Below are 17526 nucleotides of genomic sequence, written 5' to 3'. Positions count from 1 at the left end.
ACCTTGCATACTTTGAGGATAAAAGTTATTTTATAAATGTAGAATGCAGAACTTTAATGAATAATAGTGAAGTTTGTTGAACTGAGTAAAAAGAAACCAACTGATAATTCAGAAGTCTTTTTGACAATCAAAAACAATAATTTTAAATTATAATATAATTAAAAAAATAATTAACACAAAGACGAAACTTAGCTTTAGCAAAGTTGCCATTTTTTTATTTAAAAAAAGTGAATTACTCTTGTTTAGAGGCTCTAGACGAACTTGGTCCTACACCCAGGCCATTTTACCCTTCTATATAGCTTCCGGAAAGTTTTCTCTGTCTTTGAGTTCTTTTGGACATGTTTTCTTTCAATTTAGAATAAGAAAAAATATTTCTTAATCGCGACATTTTTGCTCCTTCATACCAACTCGAGTGTTTTTCCCCCCTTCTTCTTCGGTGCTTAACGGCAACTGGCATCCTTTTCGGCGCATTACTGCACTATCACTTTGAGGTCACTCAATACTGTCGCCCTTCCTGTGCCACTGACATTATGTACTCGAGCCAGCCGCCGTAATTTCCACCACCTTTAGAGTTACCTCCCGTGTATGGCAATGGGAATGATTTATTCTTACAAACTTCTTACAGTATGTTTAAAAAGAACAAAGAAAACAAAATGAATGCATATGAAATATAAAATATTAAAACAAATATAATAAACGAGAGTATATATACTAAACCTGTAGGCATTAATTATTTCATGCGTGTAGTTATTCGTGACTGCGCTACACACTGAAAGCAAACTTCTGACAAGCGTCATAATTCGGTTACAAGAAACGTTAAAGTTTCATAACTGCATACCTGTGTCTAATAACAAATGCATAAATGTTGTTGTTTTTTCATAATCAGTCGCACGGAAGTAGCTGTCAACGTGCGTAATCTGGGCGCTGCAGCTTTATAAGCAACTTTCTGGCAGACAATCACTTTTTGGCACACCACCTGTTGAGGATCATGGCCTCAGATTTGGTGCTGATTCTCATTCCCACCGCTTCACACTCGGCTGCGAACCGTTCCAGTGCGAGCCAAAGGCCATCACTCGACGAAGCCAAAGAACCACATCAACTACGAAAAGCAGAGATGAGATTTTGAGACCACCCAAGTGAAAGTCTTCCGCCACTTGGCTACGCCCAGAAATTCTGTCCATAAAAATAATTACGAACAGAATAGGTGACAAACGGGCAGCCCTGCTTAATGATATACAGCAGGAGAATGCATGGAGCACCTGTAATAAATACTGTATCAATAACAAGGTTAATAAAGTGTATTTCTTAACCTTTCAGTTTGTGGGTAATGTCGCAGGTTTGTTGTACGGACCTGTTTACACTGTCTCTATAAGTTTTGTAAACCAAAAACAAACAAACAAAGGCGTCTGTTTAGTCTCTTGGCCACACAACAACAACTCACAGCAGAGCAGGAGTGGAGGGGGAGGGGCGCGGTTGGCCGGTTAGGCTGTGACTGGACAGCAGGCGGGAAAGTGATGTGACGGAAGTGAAAGGAGAGCAGAAGTAGCTGGCGGGAGAGATGATGTAGAGGTGAAATAAGATAACGGGAGGAGGGATTTCAAGTGATCATAAAATCCAGAATGGCCGTCGTTTGGTGAGTGGAACCAGATTCAGCAGCAACACCAATAAATAAGCACGTTGGGAGACCTTCTTAGGCCCTGGGACCATTTTTGGTCCCTTTAGTTTTTCGGTTACAAGCCATTTGCACTGTGTTCAATGGAATATAGCCAAATTCTCTAAAAAAAGTTTGGCATAATTTCATTTCAAAATTCAAGTCTGACTTCCTTAAAATTAGCTTCAGTGGCTAAGCTAACAATACACATCCCCTTAGAGCCCTAGGGACCATTTTTGGCCCATTGACTTCCATTATAAACGCTATTTTTCACTGCAGAATTATTACCGTTAACATCTGGGTGACGGCTTAGGTTTCGTTTTTGTTTTGTAGAAGAGGCCTTAGAGTTGTAATTTTTTTATTTGTCCACCGGGTGGCGCCCTTGCTCCACATTTGATCCCTGCTGGAAAACAGCGGGCTGCTTGCACAGACAGGCGGGTGTTGTGCCAAAAAGTGATTGTCTGCCAAAAACTGATTTCCGGTATTTGCCAAAAACTGATTGCTCGTATTTAAACTGCTATAAGTAACTTGTTGGGCTATAATATGTGAAACATATGTCAAATGCATCCCTCATGGATGACATAAAGTCATCTTGAGCCACAAACAACATTCGTGTAACAAGGTAGAAGCCGCAATCAGTTTTTGGCAGTGACTTTTATATAACCTTTATTTAAACAGTTAAAAAAAATCTCATTAACATTAAAAATGCCTTTTGTAAGAGTAAGTTGGCCAAGAGGACAGCAGAAATGGCAGCAAATATTACAATATTTCTGTAAAAATATTTTAAGTGGGGATAAAGGACCGGATTGGTTATAATGTAAGTACAATAGCAGAGAGTTGTAAAGATACTTGAAAAACAGATATTGTTTTAATTCTCTATATAACCCCTTTGTAAACCCTGTTCACCGAAGTCTATTTACGAACATACGTAAAGATATTACACATAAAAAATACACAGAAACATTGGAAATCACTTTTTGGCAGACAATCACTTTTTGGCACAACACGGGAAATGAAGCCTCATTTCCGGCGTGCAGCAGCGGCTTCGCCCAATTTAAAGTGGAAAAAAATATGAATATATAATCTTTTTATTGCACTTTTTGGGGCGGGACCATTTTTGGTCCCCAGGGCCGTAAAAGGATGCATTTTTAAGGGCCAGACAAGGGTTAATACAGGCATACAACGTGTTATGGAAAACATTAAACCCAGAAATCTAGGCGTAAATGGAAAATTGTAGTATTGAATTATAAGACTGATGAAAGAATATAATTGTCTTCCCTGCTATTCTCCTGTTCACACTCCAGTCCAGAAGGTGGGATAAATGCATCTGTAAGCTGATATGTCAAACGCCATCAACCCCCAAAGAAGAAGGGAGGAGGACAGCACTACTGTGGTAGTGGAGCAGTGTGTTTGCAGACATAGCTGCTGCTGAAGAAGCGGACTGAACCTAGAGAAGAGACAGAAGCTAAAGTATTGATCCCGTCAAGTTAGTGTGGATCTGATACCAATATTAACATCTGTGTCACTTCTATTGATGCTTGTATTGATCCGCCCAGTCTCAGTTGAAGCAGCAATGAGTTCAGTACAGTATCTGAGAGAGTTCATCAAGGAGAGACTAACTGCTGTTTATGAAGAAATCTTCTCAGAGGTTCAAAAAACCATCATCCAGTATGAGGAGGAGATCAACCGTCTACGCAGACAGGATATCAACCGGAAACCTGACAGAAACTCACACATCATAGGTATGGACATGTTTTTAACAATGTGCTGTTGAAGCTGAGATTCTTCAGTATGATTAGCTTTACTAGAATATGTTAAACTGGGTATCCTTTGCTCATCCCAATCGGTCGCAGCAGATGGCCCGGCCCCTCCCTGAGCCTGGTTCTGCCGGCGGTTTCTTCCTGTTAAAAGGGAGTTTTTCCTTCCTACTGTCGCCAAAGTGCTCACTCAAAGGGGGTCATATGATTTTTGGGTTTTTCTCTGTATTTGTTATTGTAGAATCCACTGTACAATATAAAGTGCCTTGAGGCGACTGTTGTTGTGATTTGGCGCTATATAAATAAATAAATTGAATTTATCAGTGCTGTAGTTCAATGTTCAGTGATGGACTATGTTGAACTGGTGCAGGTCGATGGTCACTGATAGGTTAGGTTTTAATACATTTTAATTCATTTATTTATTTCAATTTTTTCTCTAACAGATTCCAATGTTGAGTACATCAGGCATTAGTGTTTTAGATCATCTGTAAACACTGAGATTGTGCAGTAAAATATAGTTAGATGTCAGCGGAATACACATTTAACAAGTTGTTAACAGCCTTCTCTGAAGTTGAAGTGAAGTTTCATTTAAAAAAGGATTTTACACACTGTAACAGGGCAGCCCTTAGCGGCTGGAAACACAGTGAGACAGACCAAGGCAAGTGTAGTGGAACAAAGTATTTATTTGCTGTATGGCTCTCCTTACAACAATTAACTTGTCGAGCTTCTGCACAGCACAAAAAAAAAATCCACCCTCTAATGACAACTGGCAGCCTTAAATATGTTCAGCTGTCACAGACTTAACCATTATTCCACTCTCAGGTCAATTCTTAAATCCCAACCTTCCACCACAGTACACAATATATCAATAAGAATAAATAAATACATAAATACATTTTCACATTTACATATTAATAAATATTTCACACTTTAATGTTACCCCAAACCCAATATTATAAAAACCCAGAAACCCAAGCACAAAAAGATTCACCACACTCTCTTTACCAATGGTCTCTCCCGGAACCTTTAAATGGTGTCTGGACCCCAGGGGAAACATTTGCCCAAACACCTTGAAGAAGACACAGGCAAGAAAGGTGAGTAATCATTAACTTACAAACACTTATTTGCACCACTTTTATCCCTAGATTTCACACACACATTTGCCTTAGTTTTCCTTATTGGTAAACCTTAATCACAATCTCAATCACCATTCTTCTCTCCTGACAGACAACCACCACATTCCTTGACGAGGAACAGCTGTGCAGGATCTGAAACAAGGCCACCAACTGACCCTAAAATTCCCAATAAATAGTCAACAAATATTTAAACTTCTTGTGTGCAAATCCATGCTTAAAGTGCAATGCTCATAAATTGCTTGATAAGGTGCTTTTAATAACGTGAAAGGTGTGCTCTAAAGTGCTATACAGACAATACAATATAAATAAATACAGTAAGGGAGTCCTCTTCCTTACACACACTGATGTTTTCATGGTGGTCACATTGCATTTTAGTTTGGTGAACTTTGTGTCTTTGCTCACAGTGAGGATCCTTGCTGTGAGTGTGCACAACTATTTCCCTGAGCGTGCGTGTGCGTGGGGCTCGTAATGGGTCATATGATAGGCTGATCACCATTTCTTGGTTTTTGATTCATGCTTTTAAAAATATTAGTTTTTATATCACTGTTATGTTCCCCTGAGGGGTCTAGGTGGTGAGGGGGAAGTAACAAAAAGTGTCCGGGTGAGGAAAAAAGAGTTAAGGAGGCAAACGGGTTAAATTAAACAGTTTTATTAAAGTAGCTCAACTAAAAGAGCCGCTATCACCATTTAAGAAAACAAACAAAACTCAGGCGTTGGTCAATAAAGTAAAACATAAGCCAAAAAGAAAGAGCAGCTCACTAGCTGCAAACCACAATAACACAGCTCACTAGCGGCAAACACCACAAACTCTCAGCTCACTAGCTGTAACCACTCACATGGCACTCTGGCCCAGAGCTCACCTTCAGGAGGAGGCCCTGCTAGGGCCGTAACAATCACTAAATATAAAAAATATATAGTTTTTGTATCACACAATAGTGATTATTGTTCTTGTGTTTCTTTATTCCTCAAGACCTCCCAAAACAACATGACTGTAAGGAAGAGGAGGATCTGGATGAGCAGCAGGTCTGTAACCAGGAGAGGAACTCCAGTCTGGACCAAGAGGACCCAGAGACTCCGCAGATTAAAGAGGAAAAGGAGGAACTTGGCAGCAGTCAGAAGGGAGAGCAGCTTGGGCTGAAGCAGGAGGCTGAAGGCATTATTGTCTGGACTGATAAAAAGCAGCTCAGACTGCTGGAGACCATCTGGAAACCTGTGATAAAGTTACACAGAATAGGTATGTAAAACTATGTTGATTTAATAAAAGTGAATATAACTCACAGACAGCTCAGTGGACCAGTGGTTAGCACTGTTGCCTCACAGCAACAAGGTCCTGAGTTTGACTCTACCAAGTAGCCAAGCCTTTCTGTGTGGAGTTTGCATGTTCTCCCCTTGTTCACTATCCAGAGACATACGAACAGCCGGGTTAGGTTAGTTGGTGATTTTAAATTGCTCATAGGTGTGAATATGAGTGTGAATAGTTGTCTGTGTTTCTGTGTTGACCCTCCGACAGACTGATGAACTGTCAGAGAATTGAAGGTCAAAAAGTAATAAGCAACATGAATGAATCTCTTCAGCCTGATTTTCTGTTCTTTATTTAAACACATTTCCACCATTAACCTGTGCAAAACGGTGAAAATTAGTACGTAAAAATTCACCAGAATGAAAGACGTGAAACATCTGGGTTTCAAATTTCCACTCACTGGTCAGACCAAATCTACACAGAGACACAAAGTCAACAACACAAGTTTCATTTTGTTCTGTTATCAGTTTAAGTTAAAGAATTATGTTTCCTCTGCAGCATGGAAATGGTAAATTTGAACAGTTTACAGGTCTGGGTAATATGAATAAATATTTCTATTCTGTTTTGGAAAATATGGAATTCAGAGTTTCTAAAGTTAAATTTGTTAGACAAGAAGAGTGTTTTCATGGCATTTCAAGCACAGCCAAAACGGTTACTACTGTGTAAGAGAGCTCTTCCCCAGCATGCCTTCTTGTAACTGCGGCCAATTCAGACATCCACATTCATTTAACAAAAAACAACATCTATTTATTTTATATATCAAAGACATAAGAAGCTGAACTTTGAAATTTGCTAATAAGAGTGTCAGAACTAAACATTTGCATCAGTGCCCAAATAATTTGTCCCGTTTGTAGACTTTAATTTTAGTGGTATATGTGAGCAACAGGCTCACTATGTAGAGACCTGCTAATGGTTCAGACCAGTAAATATTTTCTCAAATGTTTGTTTTACTATCATCTTTTCCCCTTTGTGCATTCAGATGCCCTACAGCAGCATGCTTTTGAGGAAGAGGAGGTTCTTACAGACCAGCAGGTCTGTAACCAGGAGAGGAACTCCAGTCTGGACCAAGAGGACCCAGAGACTCCGCAGATTAAAGAGGAAAAGGAGGAACTTGGCAGCAGTCAGAAGGGAGAGCAGCTTGGGCTGAAGCAGGAGGCTGAAGGCATTATTGTCTGGACTGATAAAAAGCAGCTCAGACTGCTGGAGACCATCTGGAAACCTGTGATAAAGTTACACAGAATAGGTATGTAAAACTATGTTGATTTAATAAAAGTGAATATAACTCACAGACAGCTCAGTGGACCAGTGGTTAGCACTGTTGCCTCACAGCAACAAGGTCCTGAGTTTGACTCTACCAAGTAGCCAAGCCTTTCTGTGTGGAGTTTGCATGTTCTCCCCTTGTTCACTATCCAGAGACATACGAACAGCCGGGTTAGGTTAGTTGGTGATTTTAAATTGCTCATAGGTGTGAATATGAGCGTGAATAGTTGTCTGTGTTTCTGTGTTGACCCTCCGACAGACTGATGAACTGTCAGAGAATTGAAGGTCAAAAAGTAATAAGCAACATGAATGAATCTCTTCAGCCTGATTTTCTGTTCTTTATTTAAACACATTTCCACCATTAACCTGTGCAAAACGGTGAAAATTAGTACGTAAAAATTCACCAGAATGAAAGACGTGAAACATCTGGGTTTCAAATTTCCACTCACTGGTCAGACCAAATCTACACAGAGACACAAAGTCAACAACACAAGTTTCATTTTGTTCTGTTATCAGTTTAAGTTAAAGAATTATGTTTCCTCTGCAGCATGGAAATGGTAAATTTGAACAGTTTACAGGTCTGGGTAATATGAATAAATATTTCTATTCTGTTTTGGAAAATATGGAATTCAGAGTTTCTAAAGTTAAATTTGTTAGACAAGAAGAGTGTTTTCATGGCATTTCAAGCACAGCCAAAACGGTTACTACTGTGTAAGAGAGCTCTTCCCCAGCATGCCTTCTTGTAACTGCGGCCAATTCAGACATCCACATTCATTTAACAAAAAACAACATCTATTTATTTTATATATCAAAGACATAAGAAGCTGAACTTTGAAATTTGCTAATAAGAGTGTCAGAACTAAACATTTGCATCAGTGCCCAAATAATTTGTCCCGTTTGTAGACTTTAATTTTAGTGGTATATGTGAGCAACAGGCTCACTATGTAGAGACCTGCTAATGGTTCAGACCAGTAAATATTTTCTCAAATGTTTGTTTTACTATCATCTTTTCCCCTTTGTGCATTCAGATGCCCTACAGCAGCATGCTTTTGAGGAAGAGGAGGTTCTTACAGACCAGCAGGTCTGTAACCAGGAGAGGAACTCCAGTCTGAACCAGGAGAAACCAGAGAATCCACAGATTAAAGAGGAAAAGGAGGAACTTGGCAGCAGTCAGAAGGGAGAGCAGCTTGGGCTGAAGCAGGAGGCTGATACCTTCATGGTGACACCCGCTTATGAGGAAAGTGCCTACAGTAAACCAGAACCAAACAGTGAGCAGCTCCTTTCTCACAGCTCTCCTGAAGCAGAGACCCGAGATAATGAAAAAAGTCAGCATGTGGTCTCAGGAACTACTAGAAATACAGAGCTGAATGAGAGACGTCACAGTCAAAGAGTAGACAACCTTCCTGTGTCATCGAGTAAAAGTAGAACGGACACAAAGAACAAGTCTGTACAATGTGAAGTGTGTGGAAAAACTTTACAGGATGAATACAATATGATTACACATCTAAGAGTTCACACAGGTGAAAAGCCGTATTCCTGTAGCACCTGTGGGAAAAGATTTGCTGCCTCATCAACATTCAAAACACACATGAGAGTTCACACAGGTGAGAAGCCATATTCTTGTAGCACCTGTGAGAAAAGATTTGCTTCCTCATCAACATTCAAAAGACACAATAGAATTCACACAGGTGAGAAGCCGTATTCTTGTAGCACCTGTGAGAAAAGATTTGCTTCCTCATCAACATTCAAAAAACACATGAGAATTCACACAGGTGAAAAGCCGTATTCTTGTAGCACCTGTGAGAAAAGATTTGCTACCTCATCAACATTCAAAAGACACATGAGAATTCACACAGGTGAAAAGCCGTATTCTTGTGGCACCTGTGGGAAAACATTTGCTACTTCATTAGAAGTCAAAACACACACGAGAATTCACACAGGTGAGAAGCCGTATTCCTGTAGCACCTGTGGGAAAAGATTTGCTACCTCATCAACATTCAAAACACACATGAGAGTTCACACAGGTGAGAAGCCGTACCCTTGTAGTACCTGTGGGAAAAGATTTGCTACCTTATCAAAGGTCAAAACACACATGAGAATTCACACAGGTGAGAAGCCGTATTCCTGTAGCACCTGTGGGAAAAGATTTACTGACTTATCAACATTGAAAAAACACAAGAGAATTCACACAGGTGAGAAACCGTATTCTTGTAGCATCTGTGGGAAAAGTTTTGCTGACTTATCAACATTCAAAACACACATGAGAATTCACACAGGTGAGAAGCCATATTCTTGTAGCACCTGTGAGAAAAGATTTGCTTCCTCATCAACATTCAAAAGACACATGAGAGTTCACACAGGTGAAAAGCCGTATTCTTGTAGCACCTGTGAGAAAAGATTTTCTTCCTCATCAACATTCAAAAGACACATGAGAATTCACACAGGTGAAAAGCCGTATTCTTGTAGCACCTGTGAGAAAAGATTTGCTTCCTCATCAACATTCAAAAGACACATGAGAATTCACACAGGTGAAAAGCCGCATTCTCCAACAAATTTGCTGCATGTTGGACAACAGTTATGTTACACATATTGTAACAAACTAACCATGATTTAATCAATTAAATGGTCCTTTAGCGTGACTGTTGTTAAAATTCACTGGATTAATGTCAGAGTTCAGTCTTGATCCTGTGTATCCAGGTAGTTGTTGTTCTGAAGTGGTGATCAAAAAGTTGTGGAAATGGATCCATATAGATGAAAAACATTATCATCAGTGGTGAATTCAACATTTCAGTAACAATTAAAATAAAAATTGACTGGATTAATCTCAGAGTTCAACATTGATTAAATGAAATTAAAGTTTTAAACTTTACAGGCTTTATTTTCTCATCCACTTAATGAAAAATACAACTTTTGGTTTAGTCCTAGCTGAAACCATATAATCCAAATTTGATGCTCTCATTGGTTGAGTCAGTTTAATTGAAGCTAATAGTTGACTGTTGATTAAAGATAGTTTCAGCTATTGTCTGTTATCTGTTTCAGTGGTATTGATTAACCTTGGAATGGTGATTGTTTGGTTTTAATTAACAAAGGACCATCAGCACTTATCCAAACTGCATTTGTGTGAATAAAATAAATGACAACCAACATTCAAAAACACAAAAATGAGCACTTTTATTGATTTCATCATGTTCCTGTTTCCATCAGTTTATTCAACAAACTAGTTATAACAAGTTTATGATCTTACAATAAAGACACTTAAGTCATTTTCCTCAGCCTGTGCTTTTCTGGGTCAACTTCCTGTTTCATGTTTGACCCACTCACCTGTGTCACAGCAATAGAACATGAAAATTTAAGCTTTTTAACTTTTTTAGTAACGAATTTAACTCATCGGGCGAGGAAATAAACCCTGTGTAGCCTTAATTCAGCTTTTAACATGTTTAGTGTTACTAACAAAGAAAAGATCCACAGACATGATTTGGGCCGAAACAAAAGAAAAAGTCTTTTATGGGGCAGGCTCGTTGGAGACCAGGCGGGGCTCATTTAACCCTTCTGATTCACACCTTGATACCAGCTTGAAACCTGTGACCCTAAAAAACAAAGACAAGCTCAACGACTCTCAGGACCACACTAACCATAAAATTAAACAACAGTTTGTCCCATTTTTGGAAAACATCTTTTGCTTCTGGAGTAAAATAAAACAAATACTATAAAGATTAGTTTCATGTGGTTTGAGCGACTTCCTGTATCTGTCCTTGTGACAGCAGAGTTAGAGAAAGTGTGCAGCAGATTAGTTTGAGTTTCAAACACAATTTGTCTAAATGTTGAAAAAGCCTGAATATTTAAATACTGTTTAAGTCTTCTTTGATCTTTTATTTCACAGTCTGACTTACACTGCAGCTGCCATCTTGTTGCCCTCCAGGAAAAATATAATACATAAATTTGTATTACATGAACATTGCCAAGTCATTTACTGGCTAATAACTTATATTTATCAATTACATTTAGTACATTTAGGACCTCTGAAGGGTAACATCCTCTAGTGTCTCAAAAATGTTTTTACTTGCTGGTTTGACACAACCTGAGCTGTGATCTGATGAATGTTAACATTCAGTTCAACCTTTGTCCCATTTATCTACATTATATTTCATCCATATGCACAATGAAACAAATTGAGGAGTGAGGACCGGCACCTGTTTGAAAGAGACAAATGCACACAAACACACACAACAACGAACGAGAAACAAACACAGAGAGAGGACAAAGTGGTTATACAGAACTTGAGGACATTATCTACATGTAATTATCTACATAATTATAAATTTGTTGTGTTTTCTTTAACAATGTCAGAAGGAGAGAGGCACTGAGGCACCGTCTTCCGCCCCCCGACGCTCCTGCTGCGCCTCCTCCTTCTGACAGGAACTGCCTACAGAACAAGCATGAATGATGCCTGAGTGGACACACGCAACTCACAAGTTCCTGGCTCTGTCAGCTCCTCTGCAGAGGGTTTCCCTAAGAAGGTGGACCTAGCAGGGTCACCGGGGGACGGGGAGCTGTGCCTCACGGCCCTCACTTCGTCGGAGAAACCCTCATGCAGAGTTCAGAAACTTGTGTGTTGAGTATGTCGCTGTGAGCCTCCACCATTTAACTAGTGGGTGAAGCCTGAACTGTCTAGAGACAGACCAGACCAGCTGCACAACACAGACACTTCAAACCTGAGGACAAATCTGAGAGAACAGAAAAAGGAAAGGAAACTTAGCTTAGAACCATGCAGCGCTACAGGAGACGGCAGCACTGCAGAGGTGAGGACCGGCACCTGTTTGAAAGAGACAAATGCACACAAACACACACAACAACGAACGAGAAACAAACACAGAGAGAGGACAAAGTGGTTATACAGAACTTGAGGACATTATCTACATGTAATTATCTACATAATTATAAATTTGTTGTGTTTTCTTTAACAATGTCAGAAGGAGAGAGGCACTGAGGCACCGTCTTCCGCCCCCCGACGCTCCTGCTGCGCCTCCTCCTTCTGACAGGAACTGCCTACAGAACAAGCATGAATGATGCCTGAGTGGACACACGCAACTCACAAGTTCCTGGCTCTGTCAGCTCCTCTGCAGAGGGTTTCCCTAAGAAGGTGGACCTAGCAGGGTCACCGGGGGACGGGGAGCTGTGCCTCACGGCCCTCACTTCGTCGGAGAAACCCTCATGCAGAGTTCAGAAACTTGTGTGTTGAGTATGTCGCTGTGAGCCTCCACCATTTAACTAGTGGGTGAAGCCTGAACTGTCTAGAGACAGACCAGACCAGCTGCACAACGCAGACACTTCAAACCTGAGGACAAATCTGAGAGAACAGAAAAAGGAAAGGAAACTTAGCTTAGAACCATGCAGCGCTACAGGAGACGGCAGCACTGCAGAGGTGAGGACCGGCACCTGTTTGAAAGAGACAAATGCACACAAACACACACAACAACGAACGAGAAACAAACACAGAGAGAGGACAAAGTGGTTATACAGAACTTGAGGACATTATCTACATGTAATTATCTACATAATTATAAATTTGTTGTGTTTTCTTTAACAATGTCAGAAGGAGAGAGGCACTGAGGCACCGTCTTCCGCCCCCCCGACGCTCCTGCTGCGCCTCCTCCTTCTGACAGGAACTGCCTACAGAACAAGCATGAATGATGCCTGAGTGGACACACGCAACTCACAAGTTCCTGGCTCTGTCAGCTCCTCTGCAGAGGGTTTCCCTAAGAAGGTGGACCTAGCAGGGTCACCGGGGGACGGGGAGCTGTGCCTCACGGCCCTCACTTCGCCGGAGAAACCCTCATGCAGAGTTCAGAAACTTGTGTGTTGAGTATGTCGCTGTGAGCCTCCACCATTTAACTAGTGGGTGAAGCCTGAACTGTCTAGAGACAGACCAGACCAGCTGCACAACACAGACACTTCAAACCTGAGGACAAATCTGAGAGAACAGAAAAAGGAAAGGAAACTTAGCTTAGAACCATGCAGCGCTACAGGAGACGGCAGCACTGCAGAGGTGAGGACCGGCACCTGTTTGAAAGAGACAAATGCACACAAACACACACAACAACGAACGAGAAACAAACACAGAGAGAGGAAAAAGTGGTTATACAGAACTTGAGGACATTATCTACATGTAATTATCTACATAATTATAAATTTGTTGTGTTTTCTTTAACAATGTCAGAAGGAGAGAGGCACTGAGGCACCGTCTTCCGCCCCCCGACGCTCCTGCTGCGCCTCCTCCTTCTGACAGGAACTGCCTACAGAACAAGCATGAATGATGCCTGAGTGGACACACGCAACTCACAAGTTCCTGGCTCTGTCAGCTCCTCTGCAGAGGGTTTCCCTAAGAAGGTGGACCTAGCAGGGTCACCGGGGGACGGGGAGCTGTGCCTCACGGCCCTCACTTCGCCGGAGAAACCCTCATGCAGAGTTCAGAAACTTGTGTGTTGAGTATGTCGCTGTGAGCCTCCACCATTTAACTAGTGGGTGAAGCCTGAACTGTCTAGAGACAGACCAGACCAGCTGCACAACACAGACACTTCAAACCTGAGGACAAATCTGAGAGAACAGAAAAAGGAAAGGAAACTTAGCTTAGAACCATGCAGCGCTACAGGAGACGGCAGCACTGCAGAGGTGAGGACCGGCACCTGTTTGAAAGAGACAAATGCACACAAACACACACAACAACGAACGAGAAACAAACACAGAGAGAGGAAAAAGTGGTTATAAAGAACTTGAGGACATTATCTACATGTAATTATCTACATAATTATAAATTTGTTGTGTTTTCTTTAACAATGTCAGAAGGAGAGAGGCACTGAGGCACCGTCTTCCGCCCCCCGACGCTCCTGCTGCGCCTCCTCCTTCTGACAGGAACTGCCTACAGAACAAGCATGAATGATGCCTGAGTGGACACACGCAACTCACAAGTTCCTGGCTCTGTCAGCTCCTCTGCAGAGGGTTTCCCTAAGAAGGTGGACCTAGCAGGGTCACCGGGGGACGGGGAGCTGTGCCTCACGGCCCTCACTTCGTCGGAGAAACCCTCATGCAGAGTTCAGAAACTTGTGTGTTGAGTATGTCGCTGTGAGCCTCCACCATTTAACTAGTGGGTGAAGCCTGAACTGTCTAGAGACAGACCAGACCAGCTGCACAACACAGACACTTCAAACCTGAGGACAAATCTGAGAGAACAGAAAAAGGAAAGGAAACTTAGCTTAGAACCATGCAGCGCTACAGGAGACGGCAGCACTGCAGAGGTGAGGACCGGCACCTGTTTGAAAGAGACAAATGCACACAAACACACACAACAACGAACGAGAAACAAACACAGAGAGAGGACAAAGTGGTTATACAGAACTTGAGGACATTATCTACATGTAATTATCTACATAATTATAAATTTGTTGTGTTTTCTTTAACAATGTCAGAAGGAGAGAGGCACTGAGGCACCGTCTTCCGCCCCCCCGACGCTCCTGCTGCGCCTCCTCCTTCTGACAGGAACTGCCTACAGAACAAGCATGAATGATGCCTGAGTGGACACACGCAACTCACAAGTTCCTGGCTCTGTCAGCTCCTCTGCAGAGGGTTTCCCTAAGAAGGTGGACCTAGCAGGGTCACCGGGGGACGGGGAGCTGTGCCTCACGGCCCTCACTTCGCCGGAGAAACCCTCATGCAGAGTTCAGAAACTTGTGTGTTGAGTATGTCGCTGTGAGCCTCCACCATTTAACTAGTGGGTGAAGCCTGAACTGTCTAGAGACAGACCAGACCAGCTGCACAACACAGACACTTCAAACCTGAGGACAAATCTGAGAGAACAGAAAAAGGAAAGGAAACTTAGCTTAGAACCATGCAGCGCTACAGGAGACGGCAGCACTGCAGAGGTGAGGACCGGCACCTGTTTGAAAGAGACAAATGCACACAAACACACACAACAACGAACGAGAAACAAACACAGAGAGAGGACAAAGTGGTTATACAGAACTTGAGGACATTATCTACATGTAATTATCTACATAATTATAAATTTGTTGTGTTTTCTTTAACAATGTCAGAAGGAGAGAGGCACTGAGGCACCGTCTTCCGCCCCCCGACGCTCCTGCTGCGCCTCCTCCTTCTGACAGGAACTGGCTACAGAACAAGCATGAATGATGCCTGAGTGGACACACGCAACTCACAAGTTCCTGGCTCTGTCAGCTCCTCTGCAGAGGGTTTCCCTAAGAAGGTGGACCTAGCAGGGTCACCGGGGGACGGGGAGCTGTGCCTCACGGCCCTCACTTCGTCGGAGAAACCCTCATGCAGAGTTCAGAAACTTGTGTGTTGAGTATGTCGCTGTGAGCCTCCACCATTTAACTAGTGGGTGAAGCCTGAACTGTCTAGAGACAGACCAGACCAGCTGCACAACACAGACACTTCAAACCTGAGGACAAATCTGAGAGAACAGAAAAAGGAAAGGAAACTTAGCTTAGAACCATGCAGCGCTACAGGAGACGGCAGCACTGCAGAGGTGAGGACCGGCACCTGTTTGAAAGAGACAAATGCACACAAACACACACAACAACGAACGAGAAACAAACACAGAGAGAGGACAAAGTGGTTATACAGAACTTGAGGACATTATCTACATGTAATTATCTACATAATTATAAATTTGTTGTGTTTTCTTTAACAATGTCAGAAGGAGAGAGGCACTGAGGCACCGTCTTCCGCCCCCCGACGCTCCTGCTGCGCCTCCTCCTTCTGACAGGAACTGCCTACAGAACAAGCATGAATGATGCCTGAGTGGACACACGCAACTCACAAGTTCCTGGCTCTGTCAGCTCCTCTGCAGAGGGTTTCCCTAAGAAGGTGGACCTAGCAGGGTCACCGGGGGACGGGGAGCTGTGCCTCACGGCCCTCACTTCGCCGGAGAAACCCTCATGCAGAGTTCAGAAACTTGTGTGTTGAGTATGTCGCTGTGAGCCTCCACCATTTAACTAGTGGGTGAAGCCTGAACTGTCTAGAGACAGACCAGACCAGCTGCACAACACAGACACTTCAAACCTGAGGACAAATCTGAGAGAACAGAAAAAGGAAAGGAAACTTAGCTTAGAACCATGCAGCGCTACAGGAGACGGCAGCACTGCAGAGGTGAGGACCGGCACCTGTTTGAAAGAGACAAATGCACACAAACACACACAACAACGAACGAGAAACAAACACTGAGAGAGGACAAAGTGGTTATACAGAACTTGAGGACATTATCTACATGTAATTATCTACATAATTATAAATTTGTTGTGTTTTCTTTAACAATGTCAGAAGGAGAGAGGCACTGAGGCACCGTCTTCCGCCCCCCGACGCTCCTGCTGCGCCTCCTCCTTCTGACAGGAACTGCCTACAGAACAAGCATGAATGATGCCTGAGTGGACACACACAACTCACAAGTTCCTGGCTCTGTCAGCTCCTCTGCAGAGGGTTTCCCTAAGAAGGTGGACCTAGCAGGGTCACCGGGGGACGGGGAGCTGTGCCTCACGGCCCTCACTTCGCCGGAGAAACCCTCATGCAGAGTTCAGAAACTTGTGTGTTGAGTATGTCGCTGTGAGCCTCCACCATTTAACTAGTGGGTGAAGCCTGAACTGTCTAGAGACAGACCAGACCAGCTGCACAACACAGACACTTCAAACCTGAGGACAAATCTGAGAGAACAGAAAAAGGAAAGGAAACTTAGCTTAGAACCATGCAGCGCTACAGGAGACGGCAGCACTGCAGAGGTGAGGACCGGCACCTGTTTGAAAGAGACAAATGCACGCAAACACACACAACAACGAACGAGAAACAAACACAGAGAGAGGACAAAGTGGTTATACAGAACTTGAGGACATTATCTACATGTAATTATCTACATAATTATAAATTTGTTGTGTTTTCTTTAACAATGTCAGAAGGAGAGAGGCACTGAGGCACCGTCTTCCGCCCCCCGACGCTCGTGCTGCGCCTCCTCCTTCTGACAGGAACTGCCTACAGAACAAGCATGAATGATGCCTGAGTGGACACACGCAACTCACAAGTTCCTGGCTCTGTCAGCTCCTCTGCAGAGGGTTTCCCTAAGAAGGTGGACCTAGCAGGGTCACCGGGGGACGGGGAGCTGTGCCTCACGGCCCTCACTTCGCCGGAGAAACCCTCATGCAGAGTTCAGAAACTTGTGTGTTGAGTATGTCGCTGTGAGCCTCCACCATTTAACTAGTGGGTGAAGCCTGAACTGTCTAGAGACAGACCAGACCAGCTGCACAACACAGACACTTCAAACCTGAGGACAAATCTGAGAGAACAGAAAAAGGAAAGGAAACTTAGCTTAGAACCATGCAGCGCTACAGGAGACGGCAGCACTGCAGAGGTGAGGACCGGCAC

At 42.8% G+C, this 17526-nt stretch overlaps 1 protein-coding gene across 3 annotated transcripts; it reads left to right on the top strand.

Moving 5' to 3' along the window:
• Nucleotides 1-1492: 1492 nt before the first annotated feature.
• LOC147300610 (uncharacterized) lies at nucleotides 1493-10740 on the top strand. 3 transcript variants are annotated; one of them, XM_086285049.1, is made up of 5 exons: nucleotides 1493-1633; nucleotides 2956-3393; nucleotides 5515-5778; nucleotides 6824-7087; nucleotides 8133-10739. In XM_086285049.1, the coding sequence occupies exons 2-5, from the start codon at nucleotides 3186-3188 to the stop codon at nucleotides 9716-9718; spliced, it is 2322 nt and encodes a 773-aa protein (XP_086141175.1). In that variant the 5' UTR covers nucleotides 1493-1633; nucleotides 2956-3185; the 3' UTR covers nucleotides 9719-10739. The 3 variants fall into 3 exon arrangements, with proteins under 3 accessions (XP_086141175.1, XP_086141177.1, XP_086141176.1); XM_086285051.1 differs by lacking the exon at nucleotides 8133-10739 and having other exon boundaries at nucleotides 6824-7095; XM_086285050.1 differs by lacking the exon at nucleotides 1493-1633 and having other exon boundaries at nucleotides 3136-3393; nucleotides 8133-10740.
• Nucleotides 10741-17526: the final 6786 nt, after the last annotated feature.

This window comes from Aulonocara sp. 'chitande type north' Nkhata Bay, unplaced genomic scaffold (genome assembly GCF_057382095.1).
Source record: "Aulonocara sp. 'chitande type north' Nkhata Bay isolate Kocher_YH1m ecotype deep benthic unplaced genomic scaffold, A_spYH_male_GT1.1 unmapped_scaffold_23, whole genome shotgun sequence".
Classification (NCBI taxonomy): domain Eukaryota; kingdom Metazoa; phylum Chordata; class Actinopteri; order Cichliformes; family Cichlidae; genus Aulonocara; species Aulonocara sp. 'chitande type north' Nkhata Bay.
Note: the sequence above shows the minus strand (reverse complement) of the source record. Positions and strands in the feature narration are given on the sequence as shown.